Raw genomic sequence first — 20623 nt, forward strand, 5'->3', positions numbered from 1 at the left:
AATCGAGCTCTTCTGCAAGGGGATAAGAATGTTTCCACACATGTTGCTGTGAGGTGGCTCGTTTTCTTCAAGGGTTTTTGAGCAGCACCCTATGGCCATTTAAAAACTACATATATGATTATTATTAATTTTAAGTTTTTTAATTCATTCATTTTGGCTGGGCTGAGTCTTCTTTACTGTGAGGGCTTTCTCTAGTCGTAGCTACTGGGGACTACTGTCTAGCTGAGGGGTATGGGCTTCTCATTGTGGTGGCTTCTCCCATGGCAGAGCTGGGAGTCTACAGCTCGGGTTCAGTAGTTGCCTCTCTCAGGCTCAAGAGTTCTGGTGCACAGGCTTAGAGGCAGGCGGGGTCTTCACATATGAGGAATCAAACCCATGTCAGGTTTGATTGCCTGGCAAACTGCATTGGCAGCAGATTCTTAGCCACTGGACCACCAAGGAAGCCCTATGGTCATTTCTGACCAGACAGTTTCATGAAATATTGAATGAGTCGGGCAATGGTGTCCAATATTGGGATGTAGGGGAGACAGAAGGGTGGAAAAAAATGAAACCCATTTGTTTCTTTTTTTTGTCTCCCTAGACTTCTAACCAGTGACTTTAATGCTGAGGAAAAGCAGAGGAAATCCATTTCCATAGGCGTCAACTGGGCACCCACTTCTAGAAGCATTTGCTCAGAGTCCTACTGGAAATTTGCTCCATCAATATGGCTGAGGACCAGACATTTTTTCAGGGTTGTGAAAACATCACAGACAGCCCTGGGGCAGAGTCACTGGCGTCCGTGCCACCCCAAGACACACTCATGGAAAACTCAGAGTGTGACCAGGAAAACTGGCACGTCCAGTTCAGAACATTTAGCAGCTCGGAGGAGTCAGACCCCATCAAGGATCTGAAGAGACTCCGTGAACTCTGCCATCTGTGGCTGAGGCCAGATCTTCACACCAAGGAGCAGATGATGGACAGGCTGGTGCTCGAGCAGTTCATGATCTGCATGCCCCTGGAGTGCCAGGTCCTGCTCAAAGAAAGTGGGGTGCAGAGTTGCAAAGACCTGGAGGACGTGCTGAGAAATAAGCAGAAACACAAGACCTGGGTGAGTAGGACCTTAATGATGGGTGTGGGACAAGGAGACACGTGCAAGCTGCAGGGATCACAAGATAGGACCTGCGGGTTTGGCTCTGTATCAGTGGTTCCCAAACAGGTGAGAGAAGTTCACAGTTGGGCAATTTGGGAGATACTTTTGCTGTCTCAACTCGAAGGATGTAGATCTTTTACAGCAAACGGGAGCTTCTATTGTCAATGCCATTGGATGCCTGAAAACTACATCCCAGGTCTTATACAGACTGATCTTGATTGATTTCTCCCCTCACAGACCATAGTCTGCATACAAGGGCAGAAATATCTTGTGCGTGATCCCAACATTGAGATGGTTGAAGCCAAGGCCGGTCACATGGACGATGAGAGACACCTGTGCGGGGGGCCCCAACCCTCTTCAAGGGTCATACCTCCAGAGGATGGCCAGGAGGGAAGCCAAGAGCTGCAGAATCTGCCTGGAGCCACGAACCTATCTAGGGAGCAGGTGAGATCGTGGAAGCAGATAGAAGAGAGTGAGGTGGGTGTGGCTGCTGGAGTAATGGGGAGATTTGGCAAAGGACAGGAATGGATCCATTGCTTCCAGGAATTCCCGTGGATGCATTCAGTTCCTAGGCATTTTTTCTAATCAGTGTGAGAATGAAGATAATCCATCTCTGTCCCTCTGCTATGAAAGCTTCTAGTCTTAGGAGTGGGGAGAAGGGAATCCTGTCTTCCTCACATGATGCTAGGTTCAATTTTCTGCAGGTAAGTGCACTGACAGCTGATTTACCCAAGGCCACTTTGCCCAAGGGAACGTCATATTTCAGAATATGATCATTCCTTGCAACTGAAGGAGTGACTCCAAAGTGGACTCATTTTGCCCCCCAGTAGACATTGGGCTTCCCTGGTGGCTCAGATGGTGAAGAATCTACCGACAATGCAGGAGACCTGGGTTGGATCCCTGGGTCAGGAAGATCCCCTGGAGAAGGGAAGGGCTTCTAGTGTTCACACTCTAATGTTCTCGCCTGGAGAATCCCATCAACAAAAGAACCTGGCAGCTATAGTCCATGGGTTTGCAAGCGTCACACACGACTGAGCGACTAACACTTTCCCTTTCAGACATTGAAGAATGAATGGAAGACAGTGGATTTGTTCAAATAAGGTTGGGTATAGGCAGGGGATGCTATTGACTTGCATGGAGTAGAGACCAAGAATACTGGTCATCATTCTTCCTATGTACTGGTTAACCACTATCACGAAGATGAATCCAGGCAAAGTCTCCAACAGTGATGGAGTCAAGAGAGCTGGACCTAGAGTTCTTTACTTCCAGAGTCAGGAGCAGGAAGGAGTGGGTATGATTTGGAGAGACCTATGCATAGAGAAGTCAGAGTGCCAACTGTGATGTCCTGATTTGATTGCAAGATACAGTCTGTATAGATCCAGGACAGCCTTGAGTATCAGGAGATGATTATCAATCAGGGTGATGGGGTGGACCAGACGAAGTCAGGGCATATCCCCTAAAATTTCATGAAGAAACTTGGAGTATAAGGTCAAGATACGAGGCAGATGGGGAAATAGGAAACAGTTTTCCATGGACTAAGGTAAATGGCTTTGACTCTGCTTGTTTGTCCCTTGTCAGGATGAGAGAGCTCTCCCGCCAGAGACTGTTCCTGAAACAGGTGAGCTGGAGGGTCTGACGCCCAGGGAGAACTTGGAGAAGGACCTGCTGGAAGACAGGGGAGACACAAAAACCCTTCAATCTGAAGCATCTCAACTTCTGAAGGGTCCTGGTGAGTACTAAAAACCGTGGAATCCAGCAGAGTTAGTGACTCCCTCCTATGGTGGCATGAGGCTGGGTAGCCAGCATCACCATCCTTGGATGGGTGGGTGGAGATCATTGTCCAGTGCCAACCTTCTCCATCATCAACGTTCCAGTGTCCCACAGTCCAAGCTCTTAGCTTGGTTGCTTGATGGGAACTTCTCAGCTAACATCAGGTTTCCAGTGAGGCCGGCAGCACAGAAAATGCTCCTTGTTAAATGTGGTGCTGCATCTCTTTCAGGGGATTCTGGAAACAGAGAGAGACAGAAGAATCCTCAAGAAGAAAGTGGTATTTAAAATGTGGCTCCTGAACCCTTTTTTCCTGTGTTCCAGAGGCAGACGTTTCCACTACGAGGGGATCCAGACGAGGTCCTCTAAAAAATCGCAGACATATGAAAAGGAAACGGGACAGCAGTCCGACTTGCCAAGACGTGCGTCAAGAAGCAGCCACATGTTTGGACCAAGGAGAGTTCTCAGGACAGCTTGGGTCCCATTCCATTGATGTATCTGGCACCGTGGGACCCACCAGTCTTCCTGAGGGAGCAGAAACCCCGGGACGGGCACCCTCTGAATGCAGGATGTGCAAAAAGAGCTTTCCTTATCAATCTCAGCTTATCTTGCACCAGAGGACACACACAGGAGAGAGGCCCTTTCAATGCGACATCTGTGCCAAAGGGTTCATACAGCCTTCAGATCTGCGGGTTCACGAGCGGATCCACACTGGCGAAAAGCCCTACAGCTGTGATCTCTGCCTCAAGAAGTTCACCCACGACTCCACACTGCGCGCTCACAAGAGGACCCACACCCAGGAGAAGCCTTTCCGCTGTGAGCACTGTGACAGAGCTTTCAGCCACCGAGGGAACCTCAATGTTCACCGACGCATCCACTCTGGCCTCAAGCCCTACGTGTGCCCCGAGTGTCACAGTGCCTTCCGTCAGCTGGGGACTTTCAGACGCCACCAGAAAATCCATTCCAGATGACTGGCTCAGGACACTGCCCTCAGATCTAAGTGCCTTCTACTCCGAGAAGGAAATTTGGGATTATTTGTCACTAATGTGATACAAAGAAAGGGTAACATGTGAAGACCTTACGATCATACTGGAACCGGATAGGATTCCATTCACATGAATTAGGTGAATATTGAGTGGTGACTTATCTTTCCCTGCAGATTTTGTTCTCTACTTTAGTGTAGCCTGTGTTTTTGTGATAAGTTTTGGCTTCGTGTTGTTCTTCTTCAGTGAATGCAGGTCTCATTAGTTTTCAGTACTTCTTCGTGAAACTGACTGAGCTCACTGCTGATTGTCCCCCCATTAGGCAAGATTTAATTGTACAATAGGATGCTCCTAGCAGAGTGGCCAGATGAAAAAGAGCATCACCAGTGAAATTTAAATTTCAAATAAACAAAGACATTTCTGTCAAATAAGTGTCCTGTGTATTTCCCCTTCCAAGATTTTTTTTTATTATTTTTTATTTAACTTTACAATCTTGTATTGGTTTTGCCATATATCAACATGAATCCACCACAGGTATACTTATGTGCCCCATCCTGAACCCGCCTCCATCCTCCTTCCCTGTACCATCCCTCTGGGCCGTCCCAGTGCACCAGCCCAAAGCATCCACTATCGTGCATCAAACCTGGACTGGCGACTTGTTTCCCATATATTATATATGTTTCAATGCCATTCCCCCAAATCATCCCACCCTATCCCCAAGATTTTTTTATATGGAGTAGATGATAGCTGCGGTTTGTTACATGGCCATTATTATGTGGAGATATCATCCCTCTGTAAGGCTTCCCCAGTGACTCAGTCGTAAAGAATCTGCCTGCAGCACAGAAGACCCAGGTTTGATCCCTTCATCAGGAAGATCCCCTGTAGAAGGGAATGGAACCCACTCCAGTATTTTGCATGGAGAATGCCATGGACAGAGAACCTTGGCAGGCTATGGTCTGTTGGGTTGCAACAAGTTGGACACGACTGAAGCGACCGAGCACCCTCTCGAGCATTTAAAGTAACTGTATTCTTTTGGAATTATGAACTGTTAGGTAATGTAATATTAATGCCCTTTTGAACACTGAGATTCTAGGGTGTCTCTGCTTGAAAAGATTCTTCAAGGTAGCACTCTTTCATCCCACCTGGCTCTCCTCCAGCAGAAATGAAGAGAGGTCATTTGGAGCAGAATGGAGATAAGTATTTCTTTTCAAAGAATCAGCATTTTCTTCTATTAATTAGCTTTGGAATTTGTTGGGGGCAGCAAACTCAAGGATGATATTGTAATAGATATTGGTGTCTGGCTCCTCGCACTTAAAAGCCAATACAGAGGCCAGGTTGGGGGAAAGGAAAGTTAGCTTTACTCTGGATGCCAGCAACTGTTGAAAGTGAAAGTGAAGTCACTCAGTCATGTCCAGCTCTTTGTGACCCCATGGACTGTAGCCTACCAGTCTCCTCCGTCCATGGTATTTTCCAGGCAAGAGTACTGGACTGGGTTGCCATTTCCTTTTCCAGCAACTGTGGAGGTGCGGCAGACGTCTGTCCAATGGCTGACTCCCCCCACCTCCTACCCTGGACAATTAATGAGCAACAGCTTTTGTAGATGGAGGGAGGCGGCTACAGGCAGAAACAGCGCAGTCAGCTCTGACAATCATCCTGAAACTGGTCATCACTGGTCTGATCAGTGTCATCTTGATTGTTGTAAATACAGTTAACCTTCAGTTCCAGGGTCCATTTGTTTTCATTTCTTGGGTCAATACTCAGAATTGTGGCAGCTTCTCTCATGGTTTCCCAGGAGGCTCAGTGGTAAAGAATCTGCCTGCCAATGCAGGAGACGTGATTTGCTCCCTCGGTGGGGAAGATCCCCGAGAGAAGAGAATGGCAACCCACTGCAGTATTCTTGCCTGGAGATACCCATGGATGGAGGAACCTGGTTGGCTACAGTCCATGGGGTCACAAAGAGCCACTTCACTTTGCAACTCCATGGAATGTAGCATGCCAGGCTTCCCTGTCCTTCACTATCTCCCAGGAGTTTCCTCAAACTCGAGTCCATTGAGTCAGTGATTCCATCCAACCATCTCATCCTCTGTCGCCTCCTTCTATGTTAAAGGATGTTAACTTACAGGCCCAAGATGGAGGCAACTTATTCAAAGAAGCAATATAGAATACAAAGACTGGGTCTCTTCAGAAACAGGGGTATTAGAATCATTATCGAAGAATCAACACAAGGAGTTAATACAATGAAATATGAATAAGACTTCAAAACACAGACGCAGTTAAGTACTAGTTAAGAAAAGTGAATAATAGGTCTTCCCCGGAGGCTCGGAGGTAAACGCTGTGCCTGCCAATGAGAGCACATGAGTTCCATCCCTGACCCGAGAAGATCCCAGGGCTCAGGAGCAACTAAGGCTGTGCGACACAACCACCGAGCCTGGGAGCCGCCACTACTGAAGCCCAGAGCCCCGAGAGCCCAGGCTCCGCACAAGAGAGGTCAGTGCAGCGAGAAGCCTGTGCCCCGCGACTGGAGAGGAGCCCTGCGCCCCGGGCAGAAACAAAGACCCAGCACAGCTGAAAATAAATGGAGTTAAAAATAAAATACATACCGAGGCTGAGAAACTGCTATTGAGGAAATGTAGTGATGGAGTGAGATGCCGGGCGATAAAGCCTTAGCCAGTCCTGTCCGTCTCCAAAGAACCACTGATTGTGTGGAGATCTGAAGACAGCCTGAGGGTGTCAGGGGAAGGACTTTCCAGACAGCGGAGGAAAACCCTAGAAACCAGACCGCAAAGCCAGTTGGGCTTGGTGTGGTCAGGTGTGCCAGGTGGCTGGGGAGTGGAGGAGAAGGTAGAGAGTGTGAAGAGCAGTGCCCTCTGAGGGTGTGAGAAAGGATTTGGATTTGCCAAGGGAAGATTTCATGCAAGGATAGGCACAATAAAGGACAGAAATGGATGGACCCAAGAGAAGCAGAAGATATTAAGAAGAGGTGGCAAGAATACACAGAACTACACAAACAAGTTCTTCATGACCCAGATAATCCCGAAGGTGTGATCACTCACCTAGAGCCAGACATCCTGGAATGTGAAGTCAAGTGGGCCTTAGGAAGAGTCACTATGAACAAAGCTAGTGGACGTGATGGAATTCCCGTTGAGCTATTTCAAATCCTCAGACATGATGCTGTGAAAGTGTTGCAGTCAATAAGTCAGCAAATTTGGAAAACTCAGCAGTGGCCACAGGACTGGAAAAGGTCAGTTTTCATTCCAATCCCAAAGAAAGGCAATGCCAAAGAATGTTCAAACTACTGCATAACTGCACTCATCTCACATGCTAGCAAAGTAATGCTCAAATTCTCCAAGCCTTCATATACAGTCTTAAATAGTACATGAACCATGACCTTTCAGATGTTCAAGCTGGATTTAGAAAAGGCAGAGGAACCAGAGATCAAATTGCCAACGTCAATTGGATCATTGAAAAAGCAAGAGCGTTCCAGAGAAACATCTACTTCAGCTTTATTGACTATGCCAAAGCCTTTGACTGTGTGGATCACAAGAAACTGGAAAATTGTTAGACAGGAATACCAGACTTCCTGAGCTGCCTCCTGAGCAATCTGTGTGCAGGTCAGGAAGCAACAGTTAGAACTGGACTTAGAACAACGGACTGATTCCAAATCGGGAAAGGAGTACATCAAGGATGTATACTGTCACCCTGCTTATGTAACTTATATGCAGAGTACATCATGAGACAAGCTAGGCTGGATGAAACACAAGCTGGAATCAAGATTTGCAGGAGAAATATCAATAACCTCAGGTACACAGATGACACCACCCTTATGGCAGAAAGCGAAGAAGAACCAGAGTCCCTTGATGAAAGTGAAAGAGGAGAGTGAAAAAGTTAGCTTAAAATTCAACGTTCAGAAACTAAGATCACAGCATCCAGTCCCATCCTTTCATGGCAAATAGATGGGGAAACAGTAGAAACAGTGAGATAATTTATTTTCGGGGCGGGGGAGCTCCAAACTCACTGCAGATGGTGACGGCAGCCATGAAATTAAAAGACTGTTGCTCCCTGGAAGAAAAGTTATGACCAACCTAGACAGCATAGTAAACAACAGAAACATTACTTGGCCAACAAAGGTCCAGGTAGTCAAAGCTATGGTTTTTCCAGTAGTCATGTATGGATGTGAGAGTTAGACTTAAAGAAAGCTGAGAGGCAAGAAACTGATGCTTTTGAACCTTGGTGTTGGGGAAGACTCTTGAGAGTCCTTTGGACTGCAAGGGGATCCAACCAGTCCATCTTAAAGGAAATCAGTCCTGAATATCATTGGAAAATATTTGAGCTGAAGCTGAAACTCCAATACTTTGGCCACCTGATGCAAAGAACTGACTCATTTGAAAAGACCCTGATGCTGGGAAAGATTGAAGGCAGGAGGGGAAGGGGATGACAGAGGATGAGATGGTTGGATGGCATCTCCGACTCAATGGATGAGTTTCAGTAAACTACGGGGGCTGTTGATGGACAGGATGGCCTGACGTGCTGCATTTCATGGGGTCTCAAAGAGTTGGACACGACTGAGCGACTGAACTGAACTGACCTGAACTGAACCCATAGATGCAAGAAGTAGATGAATGGATTGCCAAGGGTAAGGGGGGAGGGGGGCAGAGAATGGGGAGGGACTTTTCATGAACCACATTTTGTTCTTCGGGTGATGAGAAAGGTTGGAAATAGACAACACTGACAGTGCACAACATTGTGAATGAACTTGGTGGAACGAGATTGTACATTTTATAAAAGAGTCAAAACTGTATGTTGTGTGTTTCATAAACATAACAAGTATGTGATCAGGAACTTGATTCTCTTTGGATCCTTTTGTGCGTCCCTTCCTTGGAGCTAATAAATACCCTGGTGAGAACAAGGAAATGTTTTGGGTGGACAATCTTTGCTTAACATTTCCAACGTCACTATACTACATGGAATTCAGTGTTTAAATAGTCTTCCTCCTATTTTTTCCCCAGAAGAATCATGACTGAGAGCCTTGCCTGGTGGCTTGTCTTGACCGAATAATATAAAACCTGGCATTGCTGTGAATATCCATTTGAGGAGTCTCAACACTGTAAATTTCTTGAAAGTACAGCAAAGATCAACATAGTTCCAGACTACAGAAGTCAAAATCTAGGGAGCCATTCAGACATTTCAACCTTTTTTTTCCTGAAAAGGTAGATGTCAGAAGAATGATGGATGGACTAATGTCCATTCAATATGAAAGATTGTACCAGTGAGGGAATGGTATTGGGTATGGGGTGAGGAATGTAGAGGAGATGGAAGGGTGGAATAAAATGAAACTAGTTCTGTTCATTTCTCTTTTACCCCCATTCTTCTGAACAGTGAATACGTTGCTGACGAAAGGTAGAGGAAATCCCTTTACGTAGGGGTGAATTGTCATGGGCTTCTAGAAGCATGTGCTCAACATTTTTCTAGTAAATTCCTCAGTCACTATGGCTAAAGAATGTACATTTTTTGTGGGGTCATGGAATAGTACCAGACAGTCCATAATTCAAACCACCAGTGTCTGTGCCACACCAAAGTGTACTTACTGAAAAGCCAGACTGCGACCCCAAAGGTGGCACGTTCCCTGAGAACATACAGGACTCTGACCTCGTCCGAGAGCTTTGCATGTGGAATTTTAAAAAGGGTTGTTTAGTCGCTGAGTTGTGTCCAACTCTGCTATTCCATGGCCCACCAGGTTCTCCTGTCCATCGAATTTTCCAGGCAAGAATACTGTAGCGGGTTGGCCATTTCCTTCTGTGAGAGATCTTCCCAACCCAGGGAGTGAACCCACGTCTCCTGCATTGGCAGGTAGATTCTTTACCACTGAGCCACCAGAAAAGCATAGGCGACCAAACTGGTTGAAACTTTCAGATACCTATGCTTTGACTCCTTCCAACTCTCCAGGTAAATGAGAAAAGTATTTGCTAGACCAGAAAAATCAATCTTACTGCCAAAAAGTGCACGGGCTTCCCTGGTGGTAAAGAATCTGCCTGTAATGCAGGAGACCTGGCTTCGCTCCCTGGGTTGGGAAGATCCCTTGGAGAAGGGAACGGCTACCCACTCCAGTCTTCTGGCTTGGAGAATTCCATGGACAGTATATCCACGGGGTCACAAAGGGCTGGACATGACTGAAAGACTTTCACTTTACTTCTTTCCCAGCTGAGCCACAAGGGAAGCCCAAGAACGCTGGAGTGGGTAGCCTATCCCTTCTCCAGCAGATCTTCCTGACCCAGGAATTTCTCTAGCGTCTCCTGCATTTGAGGAGGATTCGTTACCACCTGAGCTATCAGAGAAGTCTACCACAAAACCAACATGGAGGCCTCTTTGATAAACTGTGTTTTTTTCTGGTGCAGTGTCCGTGTGAAACTGGATCCATGGATAAACTGGATTATCTAAAATGAGGTCATATAAATGGCTTCACCCGCCCTTACACAATCACTGTGCTGATGGGGTAACAAGCAGGGACCCTTGCCATTTCCCCCGGCTCTCTATAAATAGAGATGTTTCAGCCCCAGACACACTCTGATAGGCAGTCACCGACTTGAGGAGGCTGAGGGCAAGAGGGCTCAAAGGAGGTAAGTGATGAGTGAGAACGTCTAAGGAGAAGGTTTGGGAATCAGTACAGAAGGAGGTGGTGGGTTTCAGAAGGCTGGGTTTTCTACTCACCTTGCATCAGCTCAAAGGCCTTGTGAAAGCAGTGGATCTCCCTTAAACTCCATATAAACTACGGTTGACTGCTGAGCTCTCTGTGAGGGGGGAAGAACTGACTTGAAACATGTAAATGGAACTTGGGAACTATAATGGAACACAGATCCTTCTCTTGCAGAAAAGACATTTTAAATAAGAGGTCTTTCAGGTTCCCCCGTCCTGCCTCCATCGATGTATATGTTTATAAATCACCCTGATTTATAGGGTGTTGCCACCCTCCACGCTGTGGTGTGGTGTGGTGCATTTATTCCTCAAGGCTTTCTGAATCCTGGCCCCCTGGACTAGGCAGAGATGTTCGTCTGTGTTCATTTGTGTTAACCCACACAGAGAGACCCTCTCGGATCTACAGTAGAGAACGATATTGTCCCAACTTCCATTTCAGAAACCTGACCCCCCCCAACTTTTGTCCATTTAGAAATCCGAATCCAAAGATGGGCAGCATGGACGCCTACGAGCAGGTCCAAAAGGGACCCCTGAAGCTCAAAGGAGTCACAGAGCTTGGTGAGACCAAGCGGAAGAAGAAAAAGGACAGAGACAAGGCAAAACTCCTGGAAACGATGGGGAAAATCCAGAAGAACCAGGAGGAGGAGCTGAGGCGCCACCTCGAAGCTGACCCCAGCCCAGGTGGCCTTTGAGAAGGTGCGGGAGAAGCGACAAATGGAGAGGATCCTGAAGAAAGCATCCAAAACCCACAAGCAGAGAGTGGAGGACTTCAACAGACACCTGGACACACTCACGGAGCACTATGACATTCCTAAAGTCAGCTGGACCAAGTAGCCGCCCCACCCAGGAGATGGAGTATTGTCCAGGGGAAGCAGGAAGCAGAGTTGGGGTCATCTCTGGAGCCTTTGGAAACATTCTTTTACACATATTCTGTTGAGGCTTCTGCTGAGCCCGTGCTTATCAAAGTAATGGGCTCTTATTCTGGAACCGCATTAAAGAGAGACGGCCCTTTAAATTCAAAAAAGAAAAAAGCAACATCCACGTCCAATGGTTCATGCAGTCTCCGGACGTGTGTGTTCACCAGGAGACCCAGGTGGGGGAGAAGCCCTACAGCTTCCATCTCTGCACCAAGAAGTTTCCTCACGATCCACGCTGCATGCTGCAGAGGACCCAACCCAAGAGAAGCCTTTCTACTGTGAGCACTGTGAAAAAGCTTTCAACCACAGTGGGAACCTCAGTGGTCACACACTGGGCTCGAGCTCTACATGTGCCCCGAGTGTGACCTGCGTTCTGCTCCCTGGGGTCTCTCAAATCCCACCAGGAAACCCATTCCAAACCAGTGGCCCTAACCCTGCTTGTCGGGTCCAAGTCCTTCTGCTCCAAGAAGGAAATTCACAATGATTTGTCACTTCTGTAACACAAAGGGTGGATGACATGGGAAGAGCTTCGGAGGATATTGGGTCCAGGAGCTTCCATTTACATGAATGAGGAGGACATTTGAGTGATGGTTTATCGTTCCCTTTAGATTTTGTTTTCTACTTTAGTGTAGCCTGTTTCAATAAGTTTTTGCTTCCTTTGTTATTCTTCTACTGAAAGCATGTCTCATTAGTTATCAGTACTTCATCATGAAACTGAGCCTACTGTTGACTGGCTTCCTGTTAGGCAGGACTTCACTGTAAAATTGCATGTTCCTGGCACAGAGGACAGGCTCTGCCGTGGAATTTAAACTTCAAATAAACACATTTCTGTCAAAGAGTGTCTGCGTAGTTTCTAAGACTTATCTACAGGGAATAGGTGATAGCCGTGGTTTTGCCTACATGGCTGTTATTATGCTGAGATAGATTCACTCACTCCATACTTGTTCGGGGATTTGTTTCCAAGGTGTTTCGAAAAAGGAAGGCTTTAGAAAGTGATAGGTGTCCTTCTTTTTTCCTATTGGTGTACAACTTCTAGTCTTCAAAAAGGCTACTTAGAAATCGGGTCTTCTCACACCTTAGCTCATCACCTGATTTTAGAAAAGCCTCTTAAGACTTATCTCACAAGAACAGAAAAGATGAGAGGAGTCAAACCGATCTGGCTCCCACCATCATGTCTCTGACTCCGTCAAACCCTCCAGGCAGTGAGACCAAAATTCAAGAGATCATTCAAACCAGTCCGTTCACCCCAAAATGCAGTCCCCAAAGTCCAAAATCAATCAAATCCAAAAGGAAACCGAGGGATTTCCCTAGCGGTCCAGCGGGTGAGACTTAGCGCTCCCACTGCAGGTGGCGTGGTTTCCTTCCGCGGTCTGGGAACTGAGACCGCACCTGCCTCCCTACTTGGCCAAAAACAGAACAAAAAAAAAAAAAAAATACACAGAATCTGTGGCTAAATCACTATGGAGGCCTCTTTAATAAATCGTGGTTTGTCCTGAGCGAGTTTCCATGGGCAATCGAATCCCTGTGATTAAGTAAAGTGGGATTATCTAGAATGGTTTGCCCCGCCCCCAACGAATCCATGCGCCGATTGCGTAACAGGCCGAGAGGTCCGGCATTTCTTCCAGCTCCATAGAGAGACGCTTCTCCGCCGGCCGAGTTTGAGAGCAAGTCCCCAACTGAGGAGGACCGAGGCGAGAAGGCTTCAAAGAGGTAATTGATGGGAAATGTCTAAAGAGAACGCTCGAAGTCAGGGCACGTGGAAGTGGGTTTCAGTAAGTCCTGGCTTTCTGTTCACCTTGCATTCGCTCAGAGACCGTGTGAAATCCACCGATCTCCCTCCGGGCACACGGGAACTGTGGTTCATTTGTGGAATCTTCTGTGAGATGAGATTGTTTCCACACTCCATGGTGTCGTCTGGTGTGCTTCATTTTTTTAACAAGGGCTGTAAAGCACTGCCCTGTGGAGATTTTTACCACACAGATTCTTGTACTATAAGATGGATGTCGGAGGAATAAGAGAATGGATTCTTGTCCCTGGTGTGAAATTCTGAGGGGGGAAAAATGCCCAGTATTGGGATGAGGGATGGTAGGGTGGATGAAAATAAAACTAATTGGCTGCATTTTTTTTTTTTTTTTTTTTTTTTTGCCGCCATATTTCTGAATACTGAATCTATTACTGAGGAAAAGCAAGAGGAAATTCCTTTCCATCGGGGTCAGTTGGGCACCCACTTCTAGACCATTTGCCCAGAGTCCTACTGAAAAGCTCTACAGTCGGTATGGCTGAGAACCAGACAAGGGGTCGTGGCCCCGTCACGGACAGTCCTGGAGCAGAGTCGCCAGCATCTGCGCCACGCCAAGACACCCGAAGGGAAAACCCCGACTCCGACCTTGAAGTGTTGCGCGTCCGCTTCAGAACGTTTAGCAGCTCGGACGTATCCGACCCGATCAAGGCTCTGAGGAGGCTCCATGAACTCTGCGGTCTGTGGCTGAGGCCGGATCTTCACACCAAGGAGGACATGGTGGACAGGCTGGTGCTGGAGCAGTTCGTGAAGTGCATGCCGCCGGACATCCAGGTCTTAGTCAAAAGTAGTGGTGCCAAGACTTGTAAGGATCTGGAAGAGGTGCTGAGAAAGAAGCAGAAGCTGAAGAAACGGGTGAGTAGGACCCTAGTGACCCTGTGAGACAGGGAACGGTGGGATGGTGGCTCCAAGCCAGGAAATGAAGCAGAAGGACCAGAGGGCTTGGCTCTAAATCGGTGATTCCCACAGGGGTGAGCACTTGGCCTGTGGCATCACTGGAGATGTTTCTTTGGTCCTCACTTTGAGGGTGTTGGTCTTTCAAATGTCATTCCCAGGAGGTGGGCTCCTAGGGTGGGATACACAATGAATACCTTTTTGGATCTTGGAAGGGAGACTGATCCTATTTGAATTTTTCCTCACAGGCTGTTGTCCGTGTCCAAGGCGAGGATTTTTTGATGCCAGTCTCGGGTGTTCAAATGTTAGGATCTGAGATCAATGAGGGGCACAGTGAGGGAGACCGAGCCAGGAAGCCCCAGTCTACAGTCAGTGTGGTCCCTCCAGACGAGGGCCAGCAGGAAAGCCAAGACAGGCAGCATCTGCCAGGAGCCAAGGACCTGTCGAGGGGGCAGGTGAGTGTGATGTCCTGACCTCCAGTCTGGGAGCAGGTAGAAGAGGGTCGGGTGGGCGTGGCTGCGGAAGTAATTGGGAGAACTTGGCAAAGGACAGGAATGGACCCATTACCTCCAGGAATTCCCATGGATGCATTCCGTTCCAGCCATTTTATAGCCAGTGTGAGAATGAAGACAATCCCTCTTTCATAGTCCTTCACCATGAAAGCCTGTGGCCCTAAGCATGAGGGCAGAGGAGTCCTGTTTCCACGAGATGGTGCTGGGTCGGTTCATCAGGGGTAAATGCACTCACAGCTGTTTCACCCATGATGGATTTCGTCAGAGGCACTAATATTGGGGAATATTGTACTTTTAATTGAATATTGAATTGAATAAAAAATACCCAATTGGAGTCGTTTTCTCCCCCAGAAGATATTGGAGTATGCCTGGAGAGAGTGGATTTTTTTGAAATGTGAATCGGGGGAGGAGATGCTACTGATTTCTCATGAATAGAGACTAGCTATACTGCTTATCATCTTATTATGCCCCAGGGCACCCTCCATGACGAAGACAAATCCAGCAAGGTATCAGCAAGTGGTGAAGTCAGAAGCCCTAGAGTCAGGGTCCTGTGCTTTCAGAGTCAGGGGCAGGGAGAATTTGAGATGAGGTGGAGTGATTTGTGCAAAGACAATTGACAGTGCCAGCTGTGAAGTCTGGACTTTTGCCAGAGGTGGTCGGTATAGATCAAGGACAGACATGGGAATCAGGAGAGGATTGCCAGTCAGGGTGATGGGAAGCAGTCAGGGCATATCCCCCAAACGGATATTCAGAAAGCTGGAGTGTGAGATCAGGGTACGAGGGGGATGGGGAAAGAGGAGACAGAGCTTGCCGTGGGTTAAGGCAGTGGGATTGACTCTGCTTGGTTGCCCCTTGTCAGGGCCAGAAAGCTCTCCCGCCAGAGACCATTCCTGAAACAGGTGAACTGGAGGGTCAGACGCCCTCCAAGGAGAACTTGGAGAAGGACCTGCTGAAAGACACAGGAGTGACAAGAACCCTTCCGTCTCAAGAGCCTGAACTTCTGCAGGATCGTGGTGAGTATTAAAAACTTGGAGACCGCAGGAGGTACTGACTGCCTCCACTGATGTCCAGGAAGGGGTACCCAGCATTTCCATCCCTTGGTGTTGGGGGGTGTGAGTTGCTTCTCCAATGCCAACCATCTGCATTGTCAACGTTCCAGACTGTTGCATCAGCTAGACTCTTAGGTAGTTTGTATGCTGGGAAGTCTGTAGCCAAATTAGGGATGGTTCCAATGAGGTCGGCACCATGGAAAATGCTCCTTGATAAATATGGTGCTGAATCTCTTCTTTCAGCAGATTCTGGGAGGGCAGAGAGAGGGGAGAGTCCCCAGGAAGGAAGTGATACTTCAAATGTGGCTCCTGAAGCCTTTCCTCTTGTGTTCCAGAGGGAGACGTTTCCACTCTGAGTGGATCCAGACGAGGTCCTCTGAAGAATCGCAGACATGTCAAAAGGAAACGGGACAGCAGTCCCTCTTGCCAAGACATGGGTCAAGAAGCAGCCACGTGTTTGGACCAAGGAGAGTTCTCAGAACAGCTTGGATCCCGTTCCGTTGGTTCATCTGGCAGCGTGGGACCCACCAGTCTTCCTGAGGGAGCAGAAACCCCAGGACGGGCACCCTCTGAATGCAAGGTGTGCAAAAAGAGCTTTCCTTATCAATCTCAGCTTACCTTACACCAGAGGACACACACAGGAGAGAGGCCCTTTCAATGCGACATCTGTGCCAGAGGGTTCATGCAGCTCTTAGATCTGCAGGTTCACCAGCAGATCCACACTGGCAAGAAGCCCTACAGCTGTGACATCTGCCTCAAGAAGTTCACTCATGACTTCACGCTGCGCGCTCACAAGAGGACCCACACCCAGGAGAAGGCTTTCCGCTGTGAGCACTGTGACAGAGCTTTCGGCCACCGAGGGAACCTCAAAGTTCACCGACGCACCCACTATAGGATCAAGCCCTACGTGTGCCCCGAGTCCCAATTGCCTTCTGTCAGCTGGGGACTTTGAAACGCCACCAGAAAATCCATTCCAAATGATTCCCCCAGGACCCCACCGTCAGGTCCAAGAGCTGTCTGCTCCTAGAAGGAAATTCTGAATTATTTGTCGTTTATTTGATACAATTAAAATGTAACATGTGAAGAACTTATGATCGTACTGGAACCCGATGGGATTCCATTCACATGAATTAGGTGAATATTTGAGTGATGACTTATCTTTCCCTGCAGAATTTGTTCTCTACTTTAGTGTAGCCTGTGTTTTGTGATAAGTTTTGGCTTTGTGTTGTTCTTTCAGTGAATGCAGGTCTCATTAGTTTTCAGTACTTCTTCATGAAAATGACTGATGTCACTGCTGATAGTCCCCCCATTATGGACAATGGGGGGACGCTCCTAGCAGAGTGTCCAGATGAAAAAGAGGATCACCAGTGAAGTTTAAATTTCAAATAAACAAAGACATTTTTGTCAAGTTAGTGTCCTGTGTATTTCCTCTTCCAAGATTTCTTTATATGGAGTAGATGATAGCTGCAGTTTGTTACATGGCCATAATTATGTGGAGATACCTTCCCTCTGTAAGGCTTCCCCAGTGGCTCAGTGGTAAAGAATCCACCTGGAACACAGAAGACCCAGGTTCGATCCCTTCATCAGGAAGATCCCCTGGAGAAGGGAATGGCAACCCACTCCAGTACTCTTGCCTGGAGAATCCCATGGACAGAGGAGCCTGGTGGGCTACAGTCCATGGGGTCACATAGAGTCGGACATGACTGAAGCAACTGAGCACCCACGTCTTCACTCTGTACTTGTTTGGATATTTCTTCCCTAGTTATATAGAAAAAGGAAGACTTCCAAAACTGATAGGTGTCATTCTTTGGCCCTACGGCAGTACAACCTCTGATTTTCTAAATGCTTACTCCAAAGTAGGTTCTTTTCATACTGTAGCTTTTAAGCTGATTTTAGAAAATTCTTTTGAGCTGTATTTACATAAGAAAAAATAGCTATGTAACCCAACAACTATCATATCTCTATTCTCTTACTCCTGTGAACTCTTCAGGCAAATGAAAAAAAAAAAAATTCACTAAACCAGGAATACCAATCCATTTCCCCCCCCAAATGCAATCCATAAAAGACTAAAGTACAATAAATGAAGTCCTCCACAAAACCAATATGGAGGCCTCTTTAATAAGTCCTGGTTCTTCTGGTGTAGTTTCCATGGAAAATGAATCCCCCTGGTTTACCTAAAACAGTTCATTCTCCAATATTCACCCAATCACTCCACTTGTGGGGTAACAGGCAGGGACCCCTGAAATTTCCCCCAGCACCATATAAATAGAGATATTTCATCTCCTGGCACAGTTTGAGAGTCAGTCCCTGACTTGGGAATACTTAGGGCAAGAGGGCACAATGGAGAAAATGTCAAGTGGGGACATGTGAAGAGACTGCTTGGAGGTCAGGACAGATGGACGTGGGTTTCAGAAGGGTTTGGTTTTCTATGCTACGTTCATTAGTTCGAGACCTTGTGAAAACAACTGATCTCCCCAGATCCCCATATTAACTGTGGTTGATTGTCAAACTGTTCCATGACATGAGAAGAACTTGTCACCCAGTTGAACCTGAAAACCCAAGACACTAATTGTAAAATATACATGCACCCCAATCTTCATAGCAGCAGTATTTACAGTAACCAAGACATGCATGCAATGCAAGTGTGCATCAGCAGAGGAATGAAGATGTGGAATGTGTATACAATGGAATATTACTCAGTCATACAAAGGATGAAATTCTGCCACTGGCAGCAACATCGATGTACCTGGGGGGCATTATGCTTAGTGAAGTAAGTCAGAGAAAAGCAAATGTTGCACAATATTATTGATACTTCTATGTGTAATCTTAAAAAATAGTGGCTAATACAACAGAGACTTCCCGGTGGCTAAGACTCAGAGCTCCCAATGCAGGGGCGCATGGTTAGATTCCTGGTCAGGGAACTAGATCCTGCCTGCCAAAACTAAGACTCAGAGCAGCTGAATAAATAAATATTTTTTAAATTAAGTAATTAAAAGATACAAAAGCTAGTGAATATAACAGAAAGCAGGCTCACAGATACAGAGAACTAACTAGTGGGTGACTGGTGATGAGAGGAAAGCTGGGGGAGTGGAAGGCAGAGACTACTGAGTGTCGGGATACAAGGATGTTGTGTACAACATGGGGAATAGAGCCCGTATGTATTAGATATCGAATATCTAGCCATTGTCATTCATTTAATGTAACAGTAAATGAGGTGAAAAGTGAAAGTGAAAGTCACTCAGTCGTGTCCGACTCTTTGCAATCCCATGGGAATAGTCCATGGAATTCTCTAGGTCAGAATGCTGGAGTGGGTAGCCTTTTCCTTCTCCAGGGGATCTTCCCAACTCAGAGATCAAACCCACGTCTCCCACATTGCAGGCAGATTCTTTACCAGCTGAGCCAGCAGGGAAGCCCAAGAATCCTGGAGTGGGTAGCCTATCCCTTCTCCAGCACGATCTTCCCAACCCAGGAATCAAACTGGGGTCTCCTACATTGCAAGTGGATTCTTTACCAACTGAGCTATCAATAAGTGACAATTAACTCTTCTTTGCAAGCTTGGAACATTTCTCTTGAAATCAGCCAGCCAGCAGAGGGCAGGGGTATCATTTCTGTACATTCTTGCCAAACTGGATATTGTACTTTTTGCCTCCAGAGGCACAAATGTAAGGCCATTTTTTTTAAGGATTTATTTATTTTGGTTGTGGTGGGTCTTCGTTGCTGCACATGGGCGATCTCTATTTGTTGGACTTCCCTGGTGGTACAGTGGATAGGAATCCGCCTGTGAGCACAGGGGACACGGTTCGAGCCCTGGTCCAGGAAGATCCCACAAGCCTGGGTGCCACAGCTACTGAGCCTGTGTGCCTAGAGCCCATGCTCGCAACAAGAGAAGCCACAGCCAAAAATAAACAAAAAGTTAATTAATTAAATAATTATTGTAAAGACAGAGAGAGACCAGAGACTGAGGACTCTGGATGCAGTACCAAGACCTGACCCAATGGACAAGTGACCCAGTGGACCAGTGACCCAGTGGACAAGTGAGCACGGAGTGTGGACATCCTGAGCAGTGCCCTTGAGACAAATATCAAATTACTACTTTGTACATCTGAAACTAATATTATATTGTAAGCCAACTATCCTTCAGTAAAACATAAAATGAAAAAATAAAAATCACCAGTGCTTCAAGTGGGGAAATGTTTTGCTAACCGATGCCCCAAGGAATGAGTATCTGTTTAAAATACATAAAACTTCCTGCTGTTAGTGCAGGCAGGAATTTGATCCTTCGTATAATATGGCACATGATCTGCCATTCTTTTCTTTTACTAGAATGCTATGTTTGAATTTTATCATGAAATATTTTATTATTCTATAAATCATTATTAACCCCAAAGTATTATATAGGGGTAAAATTCTGATTACTATAATGACAATCTTTTTTGAGGGGCCACCCCATGACGCGTGTGGGGTCTTCGCCCCCTGACCAGGGGTTGAACCCGGACCCCTTGCACTGGAAGGTGAAGTCTTAACCACTGGGCTGCCAAGGAAGTCCCCGCTGTAGTTTCTTGTGTGCATGTGCACTTTCTCTTTCAAGGTGAACTTCAGAACCTACTTAGTAAATTCTATTTTTTAAAAACCCCGTTGGGACATGTCTTTCTTTAGTTTGCCTAGTTTCCTTTGCTTCTATTTACTTTTTGTTTACAACCACACTGTCAGCCCAGTACACAGCCCATGTCATAAGCCTCATACATATTCACCGAAAGAGGGACTGTATAAAGTTATGGTGCATCCGCGGGATAGAAGAGTGTGTGGTACACAGAGCTTTATCTACTGCGCTGGCAAACTGCGACAAACTGATAGCCGGAAGAAAAAGCAGGTTACCTAGCCGTA

General features: G+C 46.8%; 2 protein-coding genes and 1 pseudogene across 3 annotated transcripts; all 3 read left to right on the forward strand.

Annotated features, from left to right (window-relative positions):
- Positions 1-238: 238 nt before the first annotated feature.
- On the forward strand, positions 239-4251 carry LOC139177335 (zinc finger and SCAN domain-containing protein 5B-like). The gene is made up of 4 exons (XM_070772394.1): positions 239-1087; positions 1367-1573; positions 2708-2858; positions 3221-4251. The coding sequence occupies exons 1-4, from the start codon at positions 704-706 to the stop codon at positions 3865-3867; spliced, it is 1389 nt and encodes a 462-aa protein (XP_070628495.1). The 5' UTR covers positions 239-703; the 3' UTR covers positions 3868-4251.
- Positions 4252-11066: 6815 nt separating this feature from the next.
- Positions 11067-11403, forward strand: LOC109572160 (protein FAM32A-like; annotated as a pseudogene).
- Positions 11404-12868: 1465 nt separating this feature from the next.
- On the forward strand, positions 12869-17098 carry LOC109572440 (zinc finger and SCAN domain-containing protein 5B-like). Of its 2 annotated transcripts, XM_070772384.1 has the most exons (5): positions 12869-13196; positions 13667-14139; positions 14427-14633; positions 15550-15703; positions 16075-17098. In XM_070772384.1, exons 2-5 carry the CDS (start codon positions 13762-13764, stop codon positions 16689-16691), a joined length of 1356 nt encoding a protein of 451 aa, XP_070628485.1. In that variant the 5' UTR covers positions 12869-13196; positions 13667-13761; the 3' UTR covers positions 16692-17098. The 2 variants fall into 2 exon arrangements, with proteins under 2 accessions (XP_070628485.1, XP_019834778.2); XM_019979219.2 differs by having other exon boundaries at positions 12869-14139.
- Positions 17099-20623: the final 3525 nt, after the last annotated feature.

This window comes from Bos indicus, chromosome 18 (genome assembly GCF_029378745.1).
Source record: "Bos indicus isolate NIAB-ARS_2022 breed Sahiwal x Tharparkar chromosome 18, NIAB-ARS_B.indTharparkar_mat_pri_1.0, whole genome shotgun sequence".
Taxonomy (NCBI): domain Eukaryota; kingdom Metazoa; phylum Chordata; class Mammalia; order Artiodactyla; family Bovidae; genus Bos; species Bos indicus.